The following is a 23,727-nucleotide window of genomic DNA, read 5'->3' on the forward strand; positions in this document are numbered from 1 at the left end:
TCTTGGAAGCATTTGTACTGAATTTGCCTCGTTGAGCTAGACTAGCTCATGTTTGGTCATAGAATTTGCGATTTTTTAAAAATTTTATTTTCAAATATTTATTTGATTATAGATGTTAATCATTTTTTGGTAGATTTTGAAAACAAAATGTTCAAATCCCAAAAATAGCTCTAGAGTAATTTTTAAAATTTTCTACTCACAAAACTTTAAATTTTTTTCAAGTAAAATAAATGTCCAAACACAATTTCAACTATAAAAAATCATTTATCATTTTATCTTCAAAAACTCATTTTTCACGTTTTAACCAAATTTATGCCCAAACCTAGGCGCTCGCTACATGTGTCATATTTGAGAAACTTGGAAGACTGTTATTGCTACATCTTATATATTAGGGGCAATTTTGAATGAAGTTCCAAAAACAAGAGGCTAATTTGGGGGTTTCCTCGAGCTCTTTTGGGTGCATACAATTACTTTTATTTTTTCCAGTCCTCTACGAATTGGGAGTCTAATATATATCTTCCTCCTCACGAAAAGCTTTCTTAGATTTACTTCTAGGGCTTTGTTGTTATTTCTTCATAACTCCAGTTTGATCATTTTCGGATATAGCTTAAGATGGAAAATACCGATGTGGACCAGCCCCACTCCATGGGCACCACTATAATCGGCGTTACTTACAACGGCGGCGTTGTACTCGGCGCCGATTCTCGCACCAGCACCGGTAACTGAAGTTATCAACTCCTTATACTTTTGCAGGGGTTAATTTTACTTTAATCTTATCAGAAATTTTCGATTCATTTGTTTTTTGTTAATTATATCTGGAAAATTTCAGGAATGTATGTGGCGAATAGGGCTTCGGATAAGATTACTCAGCTGACTGATAATGTCTACGTTTGCCGCTCCGGATCAGTATGATGCTTTCCATATTCCCGTTATGCATTTTATATTCATCCATATTTGAGCTTAGAATGCTAGCATTTTATTTTTTGGGGGGGTTTCTCTAAAACAGAAACTATCCTGAAGCTGATCTGGCATTATCGGTTCCTTCCTTCTTTGCCATCTTGATGTTTTATTATTCGGTTTAAAAATCAGTATATGGGTATTGTACGTGATGAAATTGTACAAAAACAACAACTATGCCTCAACTCCAAATAAGTTGGGGTCCTCGCTGCCCACGTTGCCCCATTTAAATCATCTGATGCCAATATTATGCAAATAAAGATAAAAAGTACTAGAAGTTTTGTATAGTTTCTAAACAGATAAATCTTTGAAAGGTTATAGGACTTCGAGAGAGTTTAAGGCCTAAAGTAAAAGTGCTAACTTTTAAAACATACTCTGGACTAGTATGTATCGCCTATATAGTTCTTTTCTTCCATTGTGCGCTATCATGATGAATCCTCACATGATGAAATTATGAAGTTAAAAAATTTGGGATTTGTGGTTATGGGCTAAAATTTTGGCAATAATGACATTAAAACCCTGCTAAATAACAGCTACATGGCATGCTTATCTAGTATAGGATGATTGACAAATAGTACATAGTAACATCAAATCTATTTATCATGTGATCATACTTAATTTAGAATAAGCTGGATACAGCGGATTCACAAAGTTAATGTGTAATCATGTTTTATGCGACTATGACCTTGGATGTCTTTATGATTTAATGCGAAATCATTTCTAGTTCGTGGTACCTTTTAGGAGTTTTGATGAAAATCCCATTTTTTATATTTCTCCTTTCCATTTGACAAGAAGAATTTTTTTAAATATTGACAACTATACAAGGATGATTTCATGTTGCTCTCTCTTATCTCTCTTGGTGGGTTGAGGCATAGGAGGTGGGGACGCGTATAAATGTCGTTTTAAAAAAAAGTTGAATGTAACCTGAAACAAGTATTGAACTTTAAGAAATGAGACTAAATCCTGCACTAAGGCTTCATTTGCAACTTTAGTGTGTAGTTTTCTTTTTTTTGGGGGGGGGGGGGGGTTGTAAGTCAAGTAATTTTCATTATAAATACACCAAATTTGTGTTAAAAGAATATATGAATGGGGCTAAAAACAACCACCTTCATTTAACAAATCATCCAATCTGTGAATACAAGTGATGATTCTTTCTTTACACCAAAAGTACTAATGATCAAAAGGATTTTAATACTTTTTCTTTTTTTTTTTATAACGGTGGTGTGTGGCCAATTTGCGCACACCTCGACGATTTCACCGGTTATATGCTGCTTCCCACTAGCACAAGTATCGCGTAACTCAGTCCACCAAGACTTAGATGAGAAGAAATAGCCTAGTGGTTTTGTCTCCACTGGGATTTATTGAACCTAAAATCTCATGGTTCTCCACCCAACATCATTGACCACTAGACTACACCCTTAGGTGCCAACATGAATACTTTTCAGTTGTTGTCAGTATTATAGAATAGTCTCAGATTTTTCTATTCCAAATAAGCCAAAAGAGACACAGTAATGATGTTCTCTCGGCTACTGTCCTCTCCTTGCCTATCTTTTCTAGTCTCCAACTTGAGATTGCTTCATCCGCTGTCTCGGTGAAATACATGAAATGTTGGACATAGCGAAACCACAATCCATATCTGTGAGGTAAAGCTATAATGAAGCACGAGGTGGTGTTTGTCCTCACTGTGCTTCTTACATACGCAACTCATAACAATTTGTTTCTTTTCCTAAGATTATCTGCCACTAAAACTGAATCTCGTGCTGCCACCAATTGTGAAAGGTTTTATTTTCTTGGTGCCTTGTTACCTTCTTCAACCTCTATCTAATAGCTCCATATAAAAATGTTTACCTAGAGTATCTTTCGGCCTTAACTTTTACCTAATAAAAAAAAGAAGAATTTTCGGCCTTAATTCCCTTCATATCATCTTGTCACCCTCTCTGCCCCTATTAAGTAGATTGCACAAAGGCACTCTTCAACCTCGTCCCATTCCCAAGTCTTAGATAATCCACTGCCCTAGCCTCCCTTATCTTTCTCTACTGTCAGTAGCTAAGTCCACATAAGCTTTTGACCTGCTATTCATTTCTAATTTCAGTATGGCACTAAGCATTCATCCATTTTATGTCCGTCCATTATATTGGCCACACCCTGAAGTGTTGTTGATGATCTTTTCTTTCATCAAGTAAGGTAAGCTTTCACTAAATCAATCACCCAGAGGATGTAATTGATTACAAAAAAGTCAAGTCTTCTGATAAGCAATTGATGCTCTAATTAGCATGCCTCTCATCTACATACTCTATTGAATCAAGGATGAAGAAAGCATAAGAATATGTGGCCATCTATGGACCAAAGCTTCTATTCCTTTGTCCATGATTACCATTTGGTTGACATAGAACTCCGTTATCATCAACATTAGCTTACACGTAAAAATAAAACGTGAACTTGATGGTCTAGAGATAAATTTGGACAGTTATAAGGTACTGAGAACTAAAAGTACCTTGATGGTTGAAAATAAATCCTAGAAAGTGGAATTCTTTATGACTTATATACAATGTTGCTTTTGTAGGCAGCAGATTCCCAAATTGTTTCAGACTATGTTCGTTACTTCCTACACCAACACACGTAAGCTTCTTCCTTAATCTATATTCCATCTTTTAATGATTCAAGTGCTTACATTGTGGATCCCTACCTTATACCAAAAACTTGCAATCCACCCCCCCACCCCACCCCACCCCCAAGGGCCCCTATCCGCCCGGAACTTATTTTTATGGTATCAGCTTTGTTCTTTTCTTTTGGCCTGGTAAGAAGCTGCAATTTTAACTGTTAGCTTCTTCATAGCTATCTTCTTTATTGTAAAATTGGTTCTCCTTTTTGTGTATATTTCTTTGATGTTTGAATCACATCCTCTATAACTAGGGCCATGAGTTGGCTGTCTTCTTTGTATATCTATATATTTGGCAGGAGGTAATATAATACTGTAGTATGGTTGCACTGTTTGCCCCTTACTATGTGAAGTTATTTTTCCTAACTTCTAGTCTTGAGACTTCTTGTGAATGCAGGATACAGCTAGGCCAGCCGGCTACTGTCAAGGTTGCGGCGAACCTTACTAGGTTATTATCCTATAACAACAAGGTTTGCTCTCTAACCAGTATGGTTTTTAAATTGTTAAGTACTGGTAACTTTGCCCGCCAAGGCTTAGGTAGATGGGAAGAAATCACCAAGTGTTTTTTTTTCTTAGTTGGGATTTGAATTATGATCTCCAAAGTTTATACCTACTTCATTGGCCACTAAGCCACATACATCATACATAATATATGACCTGGGTTATAATATATGATCTATTTTTTATATTTATTTGATTCATTGCTCTGTATATTCAGGATAGGCTTCAAACGGGTATGATTATTGGTGGTTGGGACAAATATGAAGGAGGCAAAATATATGGGATCCCTCTTGGAGGCACAGTCTTGGAGCAGCCTTTTGCTATTGGAGGTTTGCTCTGAATCTGTTCTTCTTTGTCATACACACTTTCCAGAAACACTTGGCTATTGAAGGTTCTTTTCAGTTCACAGGAAAAATTCCCTTTTTTCTGTAACTATTTAAGCAGACTCTTTAGATAGCCCCATTTGGCAAAAAAAATTGATTTCTCCAAGACTCCGTTAATACAAAGAGCTGAAAACTAAAAAGCACAGCAAGAATCAGCAAAAGTTAGATGATTGAAATAGAAAGAGGCAACTAGATACTCCATGCCATATATCTCGTTGCATAGTTTAAGAAACATAAACAAATAAAGTACCTTGTTTTTGTTGCTGCACATAAATGGCTGCGCGGGTGTATGAAAGAGAGACAGAAGGAGAGAGGGGGAGAGGGAGACTGAGAGGAACGCCTATCACTATGCAAGGGAGATGGGTAGCTGCATTGTTGAATAGAAGAAAAATAGGAAAAATTAAATGATACCAGAGCACAGGTGATAGTAGCATATGTTTGTTTTCAACAGGTTTTAGTTTATCATCCTCATTACCTGGTAGTCTGGTTCAGTGAAACTCATGTATCTCTTTGAATGAGAGTGCAGAATACTGTTAGTTATTTCTCTAGATGGCTCCGTTAATGGAGGATTTTCCTAGAATTCTTTTTTTAAACCCAGAAATATGCCCCCCCCCCCCCTTGTTTCCTTTTTCTGGAATGGCTATGAGAATGATAACAAATGAAAATGGAAAATAATTCTTTGGAACCAAAAAAAAAAAAAGGGTTCACCAGAACTAGACATGAACTAAAAGGTTCACGGATTTGGTTTTTGATAGCCTAAACATGTGATGGAATCGTTTTTTTTTATTAATAAGTATGATAGAACAGGCATGTTATCCTTACATTTTGGTGCGCTCGTGGAATTAAGATATCATATGGCAAATTTTGGTTGTTATATATGACCATTGGTTCAATTTTTTTATCACACATTTTAAAGTTGGGGGGGGGGGGGGAACTGACAGCACCAGGTGATAGCCGATATGGTTAGAACAATGGATAGGATGAACGAATGCAATGCCACGAAAGAGAAAAACCCGCCTGCTAGGAAGATAAAAAGCTGATTTAGCACCCCCGTGTCTTGTTTGAAATATGTTTTAACACCCCCGTGTCATTTTTGAAAGATGTTTAGAATATTGCCCTTGGTGTTGCTTAATGAAGTATATTGGGAGCTGAACGTAACCGCTGATAATTGGGTTAATTTATTAGTTTCCCTGTGCAAGATGCTCCAAGTGCTACCAGTTGGCTGAGCAATTTTCTGTTCATTGACTGTTACTTTCAGGATCTGGCTCTTCTTATTTGTATGGTTTCTTTGACCAAGCATGGAAAGAAGGAATGACTCAAGAAGAAGCTGAGGTTAGTTGCCTGCAGTTTGTATTTACGACCTGTCTAATTTGTACGACAGTGTTGGACCATCAAAGATGCCATCATCTTCACAACTATGTGTTTATCTTCATCCGTCATGCTTTTAGTCTATAATGCAGAGATATCTTTTGAAAAAATAAGCGTATTTTTGCTAGTTCTAGATGAAACTTTTTAAAGAAAGTAGCAAAGTTCTTATTAATTTGGGACACAAAGCTTTCAAAACAATGGAAGAGGTAGGGAAATACTTTTGGTAGTAAAAGAGGCTGAGCAGTGTGATTCACATACATTGACACTAAAACCAACTACCATGATCCGTTGTATGCATAATAAGAGCTTGAACTTGCATCTTGCCTATGAGCTCTATTTACTTAGTAAGGTAGAGTAGTAGTTTTCTGAAATTCTCCTTGAGGGGATAGCTTTTCAACTGGGCATAATAGACTATTGCTATGTGGACATGTTGATGCTCTGATCAATCATCTGTATTGGTATTGCCTCACTATTCACTGATCTGCTTTAATGATAATTCTGAAGATTTTAGTTGGATGAAGATTTAATTTTGTTTCACCTTTTCTGTAGAAACTGGTGGTCACTGCAGTATCTCTTGCCATTGCACGAGATGGTGCTAGTGGTGGAGTTGTCCGGACTGTAACTGTGAGTTAATTAATCTGCTTTATGCTTATTCAAATGCTATAATATGCTTCAATGAAATTTTATTTGCCTATTGAGGCTCTAGTAGAAAATTATTTAAGTTAAAATAAACCAACGTCTTAGTTTATAAAGAAATTGAATAAACCAAAGTCTTGCCTACCCACCTTTTCTTTTAGTCAAAAGGAACCCTTGATATACCTGTAGGCATTAGTAGTTGTAGCATCAACTCCATGAAACTCTTCTTCTTAATTTACCTACATGTTTAGCACATTTCAACTGTGTCCAAGAGCCCTTCGTTATGCACAATATGTTTATTTAGGCCTTATAATTTTGGAGTTTGGACCAATTCTAAGAGTCTAAGAAACTAGTGTTTTATTTTGCTATGGTATGAATATGATTACTTCCGCTGTAGGTTTTTAAGTATTTTCTATCCTATACGTTTTCATAGACTCCACTTGTAGGATTACACTGGGTATGTTGTTCTATCCTATACGTGTTGTTTTTGTGCTGTATTGCTCTTTCGCCACTCCAGCATAAAGCTTTTGTAGGATGATTGAGTCGGACCAATTCTTTTACTGGCTACTGTTTTTGCTTTGGAACACTTTAAACAATATCCTCATCTTATCGAAAGAGGTCCTCATGTTCTCAGTTGTCTCGTTATATAAGCATGTTTTTGAACAATTTTGATAACCAGATTAACAAAGATGGAGCCACAAGAAAGTTCTATCCAGGCGATTCCCTCCAACTTTGGCATGAAGAATTAGAGCCTGTGAACTCGCTGCTGGATGTTGTGTCTGCATCAAGCCCTGTTCCAATGGTCAGTTGAAACAAGAGTATGCCCCGATTGACATGTTGAATTTTATTAACTGCTGCTGGTGTACAAGTACTCCATCGCATGTTCTGGATCATTGTTTTTTCCCTTCCCTTTGTCCTGCTGCAACTTTTTAAATCATTTATGTTGACACAGTTCTGACTGTTTCTGGTCCTGTGATTTCCCATTTGCTTTAAAATAGGTATTTCGTCCACACATTATGTTTCAGTACTAGGGGAAGGAAGATTAAGGTGGAAACTCTAAAACTTCTCATATTTGCTTGATTTGTTTAAAAGAAGTGGTTGGAAAATAAGCTCCATGATTATCAGCTAAGTTAGATGGAAAGGAGGATAAAGAAACAATGCTCTTCCTCTATGCGATTTACCTCCCAAGTTAAACGAACAAATGAATGTGTCAAGAAACGACCGGTATGGAGCTGGTTAACCGGGTTCTTGTTTGGACGTTGCATCTGCTTCAAATATAATTTACAAGTCAATATTCGTTTTATAATTTGGTCCAATTTTTTTAGTTTTAACTTGAAATAGGAAACTAGAAGTTACAAAGCTTGTTTGAGTAGTATTTCAAGTCAAATGAAGATTTTCGCTTGCAAAGCTTTGGTTTTTTTCAAGTGAAATTCGTGTAAAGACGTAACTTAAATTTCCAAGTGCTTTATTTCAACTTCCAACTTTGAATAGTCTTTTTTCTTTTTAACGTCAACCAAATATTGTCCAAATGCATAATATATCTATGCCAATTGAGAATGTACCTTGTTTGGTCCAAGTTAGCAACTATAGTGATTCTTCCTTCTTGCTCAAGTTAAAGGAAAATGGGGGATTTTTGAAGCAGACTTAGCTGCGTTTTTCTTGAACCACAACCTGTAACTTGAAATTACAGTGGGGTGCAAGGTTTATCCTACTGTGTGATGTTACACAATAAAATATAATATAAAAAAGCAATCCTAATTCCATTGAGTTGCCTTACATCAGACATTATCTGTTGAAAAGCGGAGAGTAATTGCACAAAATAAAAGAGATACGTTGAGAGCAAATATAGACTTGATCTTTTTGTTACACTGTTTGAGATCGTCACTCGGTTGGGAAAGATCCAAACGTTTGTAGTAATATATACCTATATATGGCAGTTCTAATTTCTAAATAATCCCAAAACGATTAATCTATAGGCAAAATTTGTCTTGTCAAAAAGTTAACTACCATGTCTAGTAAAATTACTTTAATTTATGTTAAGTTTGAATTTATGTAAGATGTTCATACTTCTTCGTCTTCAGCTGTTATTTTTGCATATTTTTACCAAATAGCTATTGAATTACAATTTCAGACTTTCTTCTCTTCAGCTTTGTAAGGTAAGGCAAGATGGAACGTGGAACACTAATTTTTTTTTGTTTTTTTGGTTTCCCACGTGGTGTTCGATACTCACATTTGGGGTCCGACTAAATCCAGATTTGTGCCGGAAGTCCCCCAATGGCGGTAAAGTGCTCCCTAACAAACACGACTTCATATCCAGAACTAGAACTCAAAACCTCTGATTAAAGATGAAGGAGTACTTATCATTCCTTCGTTCGGAGCACTAATCTTTTTTATTGTTAAATATTTGCATTATTACTATTTTGATCATAGAAAAGTGAAGCATGATAGGAATTTCACGCGTAATGATTCAGTTGGATGAATTTTAAAAATAAGAGTAATAATAACTGTGCGACTGCATAATTGCTTTGATCATTATTATTGTTAATACTATTACTTATTAGCCAAACCAAAAGCAGGAAATTGATGGTAAGGATCTTAATCCTCAATTAAAATAAATTCATTCTAATCACCGGCTTGATTTGTTTCAACCTTTATTTTAAGTAAATTTAAAAAGTAGATTATAAAAACTCCCAGTCCATCATAACCTTAATCATGCCATTGTATAGCAATCCAAAACCAAAATAAGATTTAAGGTGTGCCATGTATTCAAGTATATGTTAGGACCGAAAAAAATGGTTTGATGCGAAAGCTAAAAAAAGCAAATCTTGAACGACGATAAATCAGACAACAGATGAGAAATATACCAAAAGAGACATAAATATTTAACGTGTTTCGGTCAATTAACCTACGTCCACGACGGAGATGAGCAATCCACGATATAAAAGAGAGTACAAAATATCGAGAGAACAACCTCACGAAAAGGCAAACACAAGTGACACACTAGCATTTGTCCCGAAAAGTTCTCCCCCCTAAACAAGACTCTCAAACCCCTTATGGCTACATTGTGGATGCTACTGAATGAGAAGGAAGGATTCTTAATTTATAAAAGTCCAAACTTTTTCCTACAAGAAAAAGGAACTAGCCAAATATGAGAGATTTATAATTTCCTTCTACAAGAAAAAAAACCCAATTATGGTAAATATGTTTTCCTTTCCTTCAAGAGATAGGAAAACCAAATATGGTAAGAAAATCAGGACAACACCTAACAATTCTCCCCCTTGGCCTGAATTTTCTGACAAAATAAACTTGATCCACCTTCTTCACATAACTTTCAATATGTCGCATCTCCAAATCTCCATCACAAAGTTTGTCTCAGCGTGCGTAGCACTTTAGTCAAATTTCTCAAACAAAAATCATGATTATCGTCAAATAGGTTGCGGTTAGAACTAAACCCGCCAAGATGAACTTGTCTTGAACCTCGCTTTGATACCACTTGTTAGAACCGGAAAAATCAAGTTTCATGCGAAAGCTAACAAAGCAAATCTTGAACGACGATAAATCGGACAACAGAAGAGAAATATACCAAAAGAGACACAAATATTTAATGTGGTTTGGTCAATTGACCTACGTCCACGACGGAGATGAGCAATCGACACACTAACACTTGTCCCGAAAAGTTCTCCCCCTAAACAAGACTCTCAAACCCCTTATGGTTACATTGTGGATGCTACTGAATTAGAAGGAAGGATTCTCAATTTATAGAAGTCCAAAATTTTTCCTACAAGAAAAAGAACTAGCCAAATATGAGATATTTATAATTTTCTTCTACAAGAAAAAAAAATTAATTATGGTAAATATGTTGTCCTTTCCTTCAAGATATAGAAAAATCAAATATGGTAAGAAAATCAGGACAACACCTAACAATTCTCTCCCATGGCCTGAATTTTCTGACAAAATAAACTTGATCCACCTTCTTCACATAACTTCAACATGTCGCATCTCCAAATCTCCATCACAAAGTTTGTATCAACGTGCATAGCACTTTGGTCAAATTTCTCAAACAAAAATCATGATTATCGTCAAATAGGTTGCGGCTAGAACTAAACCCGCCAAGATGAACCTATCTTGAACCTCGCTTTGATTCCACTTGTTAGGATCGAAAAAATCAGGTCTTATGCGGAAGCTAACAAAGCAAATCTTGAACGACAATAAATCAGACAACATAAGAGAAATATACCAAAAGAGACACAAACATTTAACGTGGTTCGGTCAATTGACCTACGTCCACGGCGGAGATGAACAATCCATTATATAAAAAAGAGTACAAAATATTGAGAGAATAACCTCACGAAGAGGCAAACACAAGTGACACACTAACACTTGTCCCGAAAAATTCTCCCCCTAAACAAGACTCTCAACCCCATTATGATTACATTGTGGATGCTAGTGAATGAAAAGGAAGGATCCTCAATTAATAGAAGTCCAAACTTTTTCTACGAGAAAAGGAACTAGCCAAATATGAGAGATTTATAATTTTCTTCTACAAGAACAAAAGCTCAGTTATAGTAAATATGTTGTCATTTCTTTCAAAAGATAGAAAAACTAAATATGATAAGAAAATCAGGACAACACCTAACAGTATCAGCCTCATTACTGTAGAAAATTGGTATTAGGAAAAAAAAATAATCATTTCGTTTTTCTTTTGTAGTTTCTTTTTTTCGATTTTCTTTCCTACTTTCCTTTTTCGCTTTTATATTTAAATCCATGAATAAATTGCTGAACATGAAAAGTTATTTAAAGTTCTCCGATTTCTTTAGAATTACACTGTACCTCGCATCTTAGGAAAAATTTATTTGATGTCCTTAACAGTTTTAGAGATGATAATCTTATTAATTATGTTGATAATTTATACCCATTCTTGTTTGATTTTCTAAATAATAGGAACAGATCGTGTTGGTTAAAAAATGAAATCATTTTATTTTGAAGTAAAAGGGAAGGATGTAATATGACGTTTATACTCATTCATTGCGAATGACTTTCTTAATTTTTATCAAGTAAAGGATAAAATGATAAATAAAATTCATATTTAGCTCCTTTAAAGAAAAGTTGCTCATGTAGCCCCCCCCCCACCCCCACCCCATCCCTCCCCTTTTTTTTAAGAAGAAAATTTCATTACATGCAAGTCGTAACTTTTTACAAAGTCATGGAAACGTTACGTGATTTCATAGAATGTTATACATTCCAATTTTGTGGATTTATGGCTTCTCGTTTCTTGTGATGTGAAGTGATTTTATGTTAAAGTGTTTATATTTCCAGTAGGTGTCAATTATTTAACACTATATAGTGACAATCAAGATGCTGCCTAACTGATTTGATAGCATTTTCCCAAGAATCTGCCAATCGATTATAATATCATCTGACATAATATAACATGTTATTTCTGCTCCAGTTTACCATCTCATCTTCCATAATTTAATTCTCAATATTGAGTTTTGTATCATTTGTTGTCTGTAAAACATCTATTTATAAATTCGTTTTTAATCCAAAACAAATTATTGTTTCTTATCTTTAAGAAAAAAATTGTAAATTTTTATATGCACAAATTTGCCACTTACTAAGTTTCTAATTGATTTTGCTGTGCCTAAATATTTTACCTTCGGTAATAGACAAATTTTTTATGAAGTTTTAGTCAAGTCAACCCTTAACATATATGGTAGACATTAGACAATGAAATTGATCTTTAGCGGCGGAGCCTATAACACGATCATATTTTTCTGATCCCTATTGATTATTAAGGACCATATATAAACTTTTAGGGATCATTTTTCCGTCGTTAATTGCTATTTTTCTTGCTGTGGATTACAATCCCTTTAAGCTTAGGTCAATACCAAAAATCAGAGGAGAGGGAATTGAAAGGACATCACCTGAAACTTTGGCTTATTATTCGTTTGGGCCAAATAGTGGTTCCAAATACTAGATTCTTTCTTACTGTAAAGTCACTTTTAAAAGAAAAGTATAGCTTTTTTGAATTATGAACCTCAATGACCTAGTATTTTCCAAGAAAAGCTGTCACAAAACACACTTTGGACAAGAATTTCTCTTTTCAAACTTGACACCCTCCCTGTTAGGGACAATTCGATTCGATGAGATTGGGATATTATCGTATCAGCATGCGTACGCAGAAATTTTCGTAATAGGGGTGTAGAGAGGGTAGTGTGTACGCAGATCTTACCCCTACTCTGGGGTAAAGAGGCTGTTTCCGATAGACCCTCGGCTCCCTCCCTCCAAGAACTCCTACCTTGCTCTGGGGGTGACTCTAACTCACAACCTCTTGGTTGGAAGTGAAGGGTGCTTACTACTAGAGCAACCCACTCTTGTCCAATATTTGAAGAAATGAATAAATAAATAAATTGCTGTAACGGCAAGCGGTATCATTTCTTATATTATACCCAATATTTTAATTTTATGAATTATTTATACATACATATTACGAAAAAGATTTGACGAACCGCTTCAAGCAAGGTGCCTACGCCCCTCGTCACCATATTCCACACCCGTCTCAATCTATTCTATATATGTAATATGTGGACCTTGTTGTCACATTCCATATGATCCATCAACCACCATCTACATCAATGGCGTGGCGGATGGAGTAGATATATAGTTAATATGTTGAATTGGATCTAATATTTTAGATACAGAGTATAAATATGTATATGAATTTTTTTTAAAGATTTAACAAATATTAAATTATGAGCACATAATTTTACTCATAATTTAAATAGCGCATTTGATTCAGTAGTAAGAACCTAAGGAATTGTTTGGTGTAGAAGTAAGTTATGCTAAGATTAATAATGTAAGAATTGTTTATGCGATAACTAATAATGAAGGAATTATTATGCTGTTATTAATAATGAATGCATTATTATGCGGTAATTAGTAATAAAGAGATTGTTATACATGAATTAGTTAGTCTATAAGGCATTTATGCCTTTAAATAGTTTAATCCTGCATTGTTAATACATATTTCGTATTTCATATTTTTATCACGTGCATAACATTATATATAAAATTTCACATAATTTATTGAGGGCATTATTTAACATGTCAAGCAACACTGTATTATCTAATGCCGGTTTCTATGTTGAGACTAATTATTCATACATCTCAACTAAACACTTTATTATCTTATGCGACTTTTTATGCTGGGATAAGGTATTTCCAAAAACGACACCTAAATATTAGAATCCGTCAAATTTAAATTTTGAATCCACCTCTAATCCTTATGTGCTACATGTTATTGTTGACTAAAAGTGGTTTAGAATGCAGTGTTCAAAGAATAGAGAAAGATTTAGTAGTATCCAAAGTCGGATCCAAGATTTAAATTCTATGGGTTTAATTTTTAATATTTATAGTATTGAACCCAATATATCTTTAAATTTATGGGTTCAAAACTATTGCAGTTTTATTGAATTTTTACACATAAATTAATACTCCACCTCGAAAGTATTGGGTTCAGATGAACCCGATATTCTAACACCGGAAGTATCCATCACCATGTTTAGGAAACTACTAGTTGAAGGGACAAAGAAACCCTAATTTAATTTCTGTAAGAGGATGGTAGGGTTTAAAGACACTATTTTCCCTTTCACATATCTATTTTATGTCCTAATCAGGTCAAGGATACACTTAACCTATCAGAAAACCTTCAATATATATAGGGTACCCTACAAAAAGGAAGGTGGGGGTGAAGTTGAACTGTAGATGGCTAGAAAAATGACACATACATTATTGGATTATGAATTATTTCTATCAATTGAGCTGGCTTGTAGGATCCATTCAAGAAAAAAGAACCATTAGACTTGGAAGTGTGTGTTATTGCATTTAATGCTGTTAGAACAAATGCCAGCAAGTTCCATCCCTTTGTGTTTTGTGATTGATTTTCTTTTTTCTATCTTTCAAATAATAAGGGAGGTTAGTGTTAAATTTATCAAATTTTTGAATTTTTTATCAACTTAAGTTAACAAGTGTATGAGAACATTGATAACTTGAACTTGTTTGATGAATTTAATTAGTAAAGTTAATAATTTAGTAAATAGTATAGATATTCAGGTATTGTCTAATTTAGTACTAACATTTTTATTAACCTAATTCCATGAAAAAGAAAATTGAAAAACTACTTTGTTAAGGCTAGATTAATTTCGTAGTTGCTTTCATAAATTATAACAAAAGAAGAAAAGAGACAAACACACTTATAGCATATTTAGTCAAACTTTTGAAAAGCCGTAATGAATTAAGATTTGAATGATTCAGGTTTAGACCCGTTAAAGAGGAAACACACGGACGCATCTAAATCATATGCCTAGATATGCAAGCTATTGTTATCAATTTTTCCAAACTTTATTAATTTCTTTTAAATTTAAGTAATACACATAATGTGATCATGCCCCTAATTGCTAGTAGTAGATATGGAATCTTCTTAGTGGCTATGGTTTAGCTGTACTTTTAGTCAACTTCTGTGGAGACACAAACCTTGCTTGGGGCAGACATGTTAAATGAAATATATGGAACCTTCAAATTCCCAAATATTAGTTGTTTAACATGATTGCAATTGGGAATTCGATTTCCCCTGTCCTATTCTGTCAATCTCCCCCTAAATTTGGCTGTTCTTTAGGAAACAATGATTATCTTTAGATCCAAGTTAATATTGGCATGTCATTTTGATTCTCCAATTTCTGCTTTGTGTACAGCCATTGACTAGATTACTATGTTCTTGGCTTTACTTAATGCGTATAACTAGGAAATTGGACCTTCCATATGTTTGGTTGTTTCTCACTCGGTGTCCGATATTCGCATTGGAGCCCGACTAAATCCGAATTCGCGATGAAAAATCTCATATTAGGGGGTAAAGCTCTCCCTAACAAAGGCGACTTCATACCTATGGCTCGAACCCGAGAGCTCTAATTAAGGATGAAGGAGTACTTACCACTCCACCACAACCTTTATTGGTGACCTTCGTATGTTGTACTCTCAAACAGTTGTTTTATATTCCCTACGATTCAAAAAGAGTGTCCACTTAACCATTTATACACTACTTGAGAAAATACTAACTCTTAGATAAAAATAAGTAATTTGACTAAACTATCCTAATTAAATATATATTAGGATTTGATCACTTAACATTAAATAAGGGAAAATCTGAAAAAATAAGGATAATTTTTTCTTGATTTGGTAAGTGGACACTCTTTTTTAACCAAGAAAAAAAGAAGCTAAATGAATACACTTTTTGAATCCGGGGAATATTTAGTACTGTCTCCGGTCAATTTTAAGTGATTTTTTGGCTCTTTTCACATATATTAAGGAATTCATCTTTTAACATTAATTAACAATGAAATTGATCATATTAATCTTAATTTGCTCACTGGAAATATAACAAACTACTCCTAAGCTCTTTACTCCAAGGACAACTTTGAAAAGAAAAGTTAATTCTTTCTTAATATTTAGAAAAATCAAATATTGTGGATCACAAAAAAAATGCTAAAAAATCACTTAACGTGAACCACAGAAAGTAATAATTAATCAATGCTATTTTTCTATTAAGCAAATAACCACACCCCACCACCAAGAAGAAAAAAGAAAATCTTGAAGGACTAGTCCTCCGAAAGAAAGAAAGAAAGAAAGAAAGGAAGCTAAGTGGGCGTTTGGACATAAGAATTGTTAAATTTCAAAAAGAAAGGAAATTTTTTTCAAGTGAAAATGGTATTTAAAAATTAAAGTTGTGTTTGGACATGAATATAATTTTGGGTTGTTTTTGAAGTTTTGTGAGTAATCTGAGTGAAAATTTTGAACAACAGTTTTTCGCAGTTTTTTAAAATTTCGAAAAATTTCAAAATGCATCTTCAAGTGAAAATTGGAAATTTTGTGAACAAACGCTGATTTTGAAAAAAAGTAATTTTTTTTTTTATAAAGGGAAGAATTTCTTATATCCAAACGGGCTCTAAATATATCATATACAGTCGTACTAATGAATCTTAGATTAGGTCAGTTGCGCAGGCAATAACCATATGCTTCACACCACAGAAACTATTAGTAAGCCTTCATATTATATTTGACTTGCATGCGTTAACCATATAACTTTTTATCACATTCAGTGAGTCAAAATGAGTTGACGAGTTTGACAGAGAGCTTAATTTTTTGGGGTCGAACCTATGTTAATATATTTGTGAAAAAACTAAGTATAAATATAAATATATGTAATAATTTCGGAACCACGATCTCATTTCGAAAATAGCTGTGTTTAAATTCTGAAATCGCCACGGAAAATCAGAAAGTATTTAAAGTTTATTCACAGCCAGCTATGTCAAATTTGTTGAGGACAATTCTTAAAGGGCATATTCATGCTAAAATGTAAAGCCAATAATCACGACAATTGGTGGTGTCGCTCCACCAATTCTTGCAATTATTAGAATATTAAACAAGCTTCTTTTTTTAGTTTTTTGCTCATGTCCGATACTCGCTAAAAGAAAAAAAGAAGAAAAAATGAGAGTGAGAAACCGAGCTTTTCTGTTTGAAACAGAAAAAATATAGCTAAAAAAATGAGAAAGTGACAAACACATAAAACTAGTAAAAAAAAACACATAAAATACGATATTCATGTGATTGAATCATGTGTCCACTTGGTGACACTGAAAACCGAGTTTTTCTGTTTTACTGGAATAAGAAGTTAATGCATCCAATCTATAAACAAATCGAGAGTGTATAACTTATTTCAGTATATATATACATTGGACTTGCATATTTGATAGGATTTGAACATGTACTCTTAGTCTTAGCTAGTGTTTTGACATAAATTTGATTGAAATTTTAAAAATAAAATAAAATTAAAGTTGTGTTTGGACATGCATTTTATTTGAAGAAAAGTTAAAGTTTTGTGAGTGGAAAAAATAATTTCACCAAAAAATTGCCCTAACAACTTGTTTGGATGGTTGTTACTTATTGTATCGTATTGTTACTTTCAATACAATGTTTGTTTTGATTGTTACTTAAATTTTATTGTATTGTATCGTTAAATCCGTCGTTACGTAACGACGGAAAGTATCACTTTATGTAACGCATAATTTGGTGTGGTGGCGTCGTTACCTTTTTTTTTCTTCTTATTTTGTCCTTCGTTATTACTCCCTCCGTTCACTTTTACTTGACCAATATTCTAAAAATAGATTTTCACTTTTGCTTGTCACTTTTAGTATATCAAGAGAAGACAATTTTTTTTCTATTATACATACGGTATTAATTACTCATTTCAAATCATTTTCTCAAATCTATTAAAAATATGCATCAATTAATATGAGTATCATGGTAAATTATGCACTTCATCTATTACTTCTTAAGGGGTGTACAAACTTCATAGTGTACAAGTAAAAGTGAACGAAGGGAGTATTAAATAATCATATTTTATCCTTTACCCTACTTTTTTATATAATAAGTTTACTTCGTGTCCTATTTTTTCTTAGTAATGTTGCAAGTTTATTCTTCATGTTTTTGGTGCGTGGCATCATGAAACGGCGGTAAACGACACAATCTATCCAAACATTGTATTCATCAAACGATACAATACATTACAGTACAATACAATACGATACATTATAAAACGACATCTAACAACCATCCACACAAGTTGTAAACCAGTTTTTGGGGATTTTAAATTTTTTTTTTCAAAACATGATCATATCTCATAAACAAACAATATTTTCAATTTTATTTTTTTTTAGAAAATAAAGCCAAAATCTATGATCAAACGGGAGCTTAATTCTTGGTTGTAGGCCTAATTATTCTTTGCTGGTTGAGTGTCACGGTAACGAATTTATTAAATGAAATTGGAAAATTATCAATATTTCATTTGAATTGGACTTCAGAATCTATATAGAAACCACAACAAGATACTGCATTTTCACATTTTAAATTTATTAAACATATCATTGATTAACTTTTCGAGCTCATATGCATGACATGGAGCAACCTAGTAAAAATAACGAATTAAGTGTTAATAGCAGCTAGAATAAATTAATAGAATGAAGTTTTAATCTTGTATTGTAATCTAGGGACAAGCTTGTTCACTTTGCTGCTTAACAATCCAACAAAATGATAGGGATAAATTGTACAACTATTACCTATTTCAAGTCACCTAATTAATGGCTTAGTTAAAAAAAAATGAGAATATTGTCTATGTCCAACAGTTCTTTTGACGTGCTATTCTTAATCTAATCTTTGATATGTACTTCTCCTACGGGTTGTGGTAAATGATAAATATTTATTCATCCATATAATTAAAAGCCCCGGGAGCCTTGAGTATGAAGTAGCCTATGGTAGGAAAACATTTACCCTATAAAGAGAGACTTCACGGCTCGAATCCAGATTGGAGTGACCCAAAAGTGGATACTAGACACCGGGTGAGAAACTAATTTTTTTTAAAATAGTTGTTTTTTGTTTTAATTTGTGACTTGAGTTGTGTAGGTTAATTTTCTTTTTAATTATTTAATATATATTTCTTTTTAATATATGCACTTTTGTCCTCATACATTTTCAAATTTTCATGAGTCATTTATTGAGGAAATTCCAACAACAAAGTGAAAATTTACCCTTCGTTCATACTTGATTTTTAATAAAAACTCTAGTCATTGACGATAATGCCAGTAAATAACACCTAATTAAAACCATGATTATTAAATGGAATACGATAGTTTCCTCTAGGAAGAACCAACAGGTAGCAAAATGAAATATCAATTTTTTTTAGTGTTTTTTTTTTTACACGAACTTTGTTTAATTTGGCGGATTCAAATGCACATGACAAAAAATAAAGAAATCATTTCATAATGATCTGAGAATCATGAACAAATATGGCTAACCCGTGAGAATTCAGTTAGATGACCACGACAAATAATTAAATAAATAACATTAGGTTTATTGTTTAATGATGTGTTGAGGTATGCTTTAATCTAATTAAAGATTGCATCTTTGTGGACCAAAAGAAAAAAAAGATTGCATCTTTATATTGACTTTATTTCTTCAAAAAAAATAAAAAAAATGTACCTAAACCATGTTCGTCAAATAATTCTTTTATAAAGCAATTATTTTTTTCTGTGAAATAATGTTACTGCCAGGTCGATTTCCTACAGTTGCATGTGACTCTGGTTTGGGGTACTAATTATTTTTTGGTTTACTACAAATATATTTCCAGCAATCAAGCATATGAAATGAGGCTCATCAAAGAAAGATATAAAGTTTACTTTTGAGTTGGTTTGAGATTAATAAAGTTTCTAATAGTTTGAATTTGTTATATTTTTATCAATTTACATTGGATGATACCAGGGGCAGATTTAGGGGCGGAAGGGGTTCACCCGAACACCCTTCGCCGAAAAATTACACTATATATATAAAACAATTTTCGTTTTGTACCGCTATATATTATATTTTAAATTTTTTTAAGACAACCCAAAAGCATAGATCAATGATTAAGGAGATTCAAAACTTTTGTGAGGTCGGTAGTTCAATTCCTATTAGCTAGTGTCTCTTTTAATTTTTTAACTTTTTTTTTTTGATCCCCTTAGCGAAAATTCTGCCCCGCCACCGGATGATACTATTATTCCAAATCTGAAATGTTCGAATTGCTTCAGTAATTTTCTTGAAACAAGTAGTATTCGTCAGATCATTTAGATGAAGTTGTTGCCTTCTGTATTGTAAATTGGTAATGTTTTATATATCCCATCCTTATAGCGTTCATTTTGGTGTTTTTCTTACTAAAGTAAGTTAGTGAAGTGACAATTACTAATAAGAGAAAAGTTCAACCGTTAAAAGTGTCGACTTGATTACAAAATCATATGAAGAGAACGACAAAATGCTTAGCATAAACTATATATGGAAAAATTTTAGTGTAAAAGGGTTAAATTTTTTCTATATTTGTTTGATTTTTTTGTTTTTTCATTTGGTATGATATCTGCTTTAGAGCTCTGACTAATTTGCGTTTGCATTACTTAAGTCTTATTAAAATGGAAGCGCTTTATACCAGAATTTTTTTCGTCAAATTTTTTATATTTGTTTGATTTTCTTGTTTTCCATCCGGATGTCCTATATCTGCTTTAGAGCCGTGACTAATTTGTGTTTGCATCACGTAACTCCTATTAAAGGGGAAGTGCTCCATATCAGATTTTTTTTCATTACCAGAGTTTGACCCCAAAACCTATAATTAAGGGTCAATGAATCTTATGCATCACACAACCTTTGGTTATAAATCTCTATAAATGTTAAAATAATTTTGATATATATATATATATATTATTTGCAACAAGTTTGAAAATATTTTGAAATGTTAAATTGTCGGGGAGCTTTTTTTATCCGATAATTTTTTTTTCACTCAGAAATACTCACAAATCTTTTAGAAGAAGAAGAAGCTACAACTATTCAAATACATTTTCAACTTCCATAAACTTTAAAAAATAAATAATTTAAAAATATTTTTCCCCAAATCTTGTCCAAACAACCATGTAATTGGTGACAATAATGCTTTAAAGTTTATGAACTTACAAATATATATTTTAAAAACTATGAATAATTGTTGAAGCTGGACAAGTAGTTGGCAAAGATAACAACTTAAACGATAATTTAGATCCTGCAAATTAGGAGACAGCTGAAATTAGTTAGCAAAAAGATACCAATTTGGTGGGGCCACAACGGTAAGGATTATTAATAAACTCCTTGGCAATTGAGAATGCGATAGTTCTAGCTTTTATTTTTTTTCTTTTTGTTCTCTTATGTATAAAAGCTTGACCTTACGCCAAACAAAGTACAATTTGGATGCATGAAGTCATCATTTTAAGTATTAACCAGTAGTCGTACTCCCCTGATGCGCGATCAATATTAAAAAAATATTAATTAAATTAAATTATGATCGGGCTTATTTCAACATATTAGATCGTATTGTTTTAATAAATTTCAATTGTCATCTTATTTGTCAATATGATATATCCAATAATAAAATCTCTATTGAATTAAAGGGACTTATATAGTCATTGAATAACTTTTTGTTCTATATTTTTCTTTATTCTATTATCTAATGTTTAGTATTTAGAGATTTGTTAATAGAAATTTTTATTAGCATATTACTTTGTTTAATATTTTTGTTTGTTCGCTTTATTTTTATAATGTAAGAGAAGATATATATGCTTTTATTAATCTTTAATATTTTTTATTTTAAATTTTACTCTGTTGTTGACAACAATGTTATCTGAATTTTAATGAATAAAATATCTATTAAATTAAAGGGACTTATCTAGTTATCGAATAACTTTTTTGTTATGTATTTTTCTTTATTATATTTAATATAATTGCATTGTTAATAGAAATTTTTATTAGCATATTACTTTTTTTAATATTTTCGTCTATTACTATTTTTTAATATAATAGAAGATATATATTTTAATACTCTTGAAATATTTTTTTATTTTAAATTTTATTCTAATATTCTCAATAATATTGTGAAAATTTTAGTGAATAAAATCGCTATTAAATTAAGCAGACTTGTATAGTCATTGAATAACTTTTTTGTTCTATATTTTTCTTTATTATACTTATCCAATATTTAGTATTTTTACATTGTTAATAGAAATTTTTATTAGCATATCACTTTGTTTAATATTTTTGTCTACTAATTATTTTAATAATATAATAGAATATATATATTTTATTACTCTTGAAATGTTGTTTTTATTTTAAATTTTATCCTATTGTTCTCAATAATATTATCTGAATTTTAATGAATAAAATCTTTATTAAACTAATGAGACTTATATACGCATCGAATAATTGGCTTGTTCGGTATTTTTCTTTAATATTATCCAATATTTAGTATTATTGCATTGTTAATAGAAACTTTTATTAGCATATTACTTTATTTAAATTTTTGTATGCTACTTTATTTTTATAATATAATAAAAGATATATTTTTTTATTTTATATTTTATTCTATTATTTTACTCTATTATTATCAATAATATTTTCTGAATAAATAAGCTTTTTATTTTTAAAAAGAAAAAGAAAAATTATTTTAAAAATCAAAGAAGTTTTGAAATGGCAGTTTTTTATTTTTATAATTTTAGTTTTTTATTTTAAAATAATTTAAAAACTCCAACTTGAAACTACTCTCCAATTTGAATGGACAATTTTTAATTTTTATTTTTTATTATAAAATATTTTATTTTATTTTTTATAGATATTTAAATTCAAAAATAATAATTAATAACTCATTATTAACTAAATAACTAATTATTAACTACTTATGTCATGTGACTTTTTTCTAGGCTGCCACTTGGCTTAAGGAGAGGGTTTTTTCCTCTCTTTTTAATAATATATAGATATAGATAACTACTTATGCCATGTGGATTTTTAACGGGCGGGCTGGGACGGGCTGTACACAAAAAAAATTAGCCCGTCCGTTTAGCGTTGCGGGCTGTTAGTGGGCTGTACTTTTTCGGAATTTTTTTTGTCCGTCCGAGTTCGGGCTTAGCGGGCTGTTAGCGGGTTGTTAGTGGCCTTGGATTTTTTTTATTTTTTTTAAAATAATTTTTTTTTCTTATTCAATGTTATTGATATTTAAGTGTATGCAAACTTTTAAGGCTTAGAATTAAACTTTGAAGTTTAAAATTTTAAATTTTAAATTTGAATTTTATAATTTTAAAATTAAAATTTGAAAGTAAGTGGCTACAAAAAATTATTTAATAAGACCAATAGGCAATATGTAAGGATCAAGCTCCGAAGACTTTCATTTGATATTTTTATTGAATAATATATAATACTTCAAATTAAGTTGCAAGTTCTTTTTTGATTTTGTTATTTTTGAACTTGTAAATTAAAAATTTACAACAATTATAAAAAAAATGAAATAGTACATCACATACTTTGCATTATTTTTGTGAGTTCATCTATGTCAACATGAGGTTCTTGGTTTCCAGCATTGGTTGAATCAGAACCATAAACCATTATATCTCCAATTTCTTGGTCCTCTGCTTCATCTACCTCGTCATGCCCTTGATTTCGTCGTTCTGATCTTATCCAATCTCTGAAGCACACTAGAATTTTCAAAGCGTTGCTACCCAATGAATGACGGGTATCTCCTAGTTGCTGCCTTGCTTGGCTAAATGCGCTCTTTGATGCGACTGGTAAAATCAGCACATT

At 32.2% G+C, this 23,727-nt stretch overlaps 1 protein-coding gene across 1 annotated transcript; it reads left to right on the forward strand.

Moving 5' to 3' along the window:
• Positions 1 to 568: 568 nt before the first annotated feature.
• LOC107815086 (proteasome subunit beta type-6) lies at positions 569 to 7,561 on the forward strand. The gene is given in 9 exon segments (NM_001325943.1): positions 569 to 718; positions 830 to 906; positions 3,521 to 3,576; positions 4,014 to 4,086; positions 4,335 to 4,446; positions 5,759 to 5,832; positions 6,418 to 6,492; positions 7,184 to 7,515; positions 7,546 to 7,561. Coding segments are annotated over 8 exon segments (705 nt in total). The 5' UTR covers positions 569 to 612; the 3' UTR covers positions 7,316 to 7,515; positions 7,546 to 7,561.
• The last annotated feature ends 16,166 nt before the right edge of the window (positions 7,562 to 23,727 follow it).

Source organism: Nicotiana tabacum, chromosome 13 (assembly GCF_000715075.1).
Source record: "Nicotiana tabacum cultivar K326 chromosome 13, ASM71507v2, whole genome shotgun sequence".
NCBI classification, from domain to species: Eukaryota; Viridiplantae; Streptophyta; class Magnoliopsida; order Solanales; family Solanaceae; genus Nicotiana; species Nicotiana tabacum.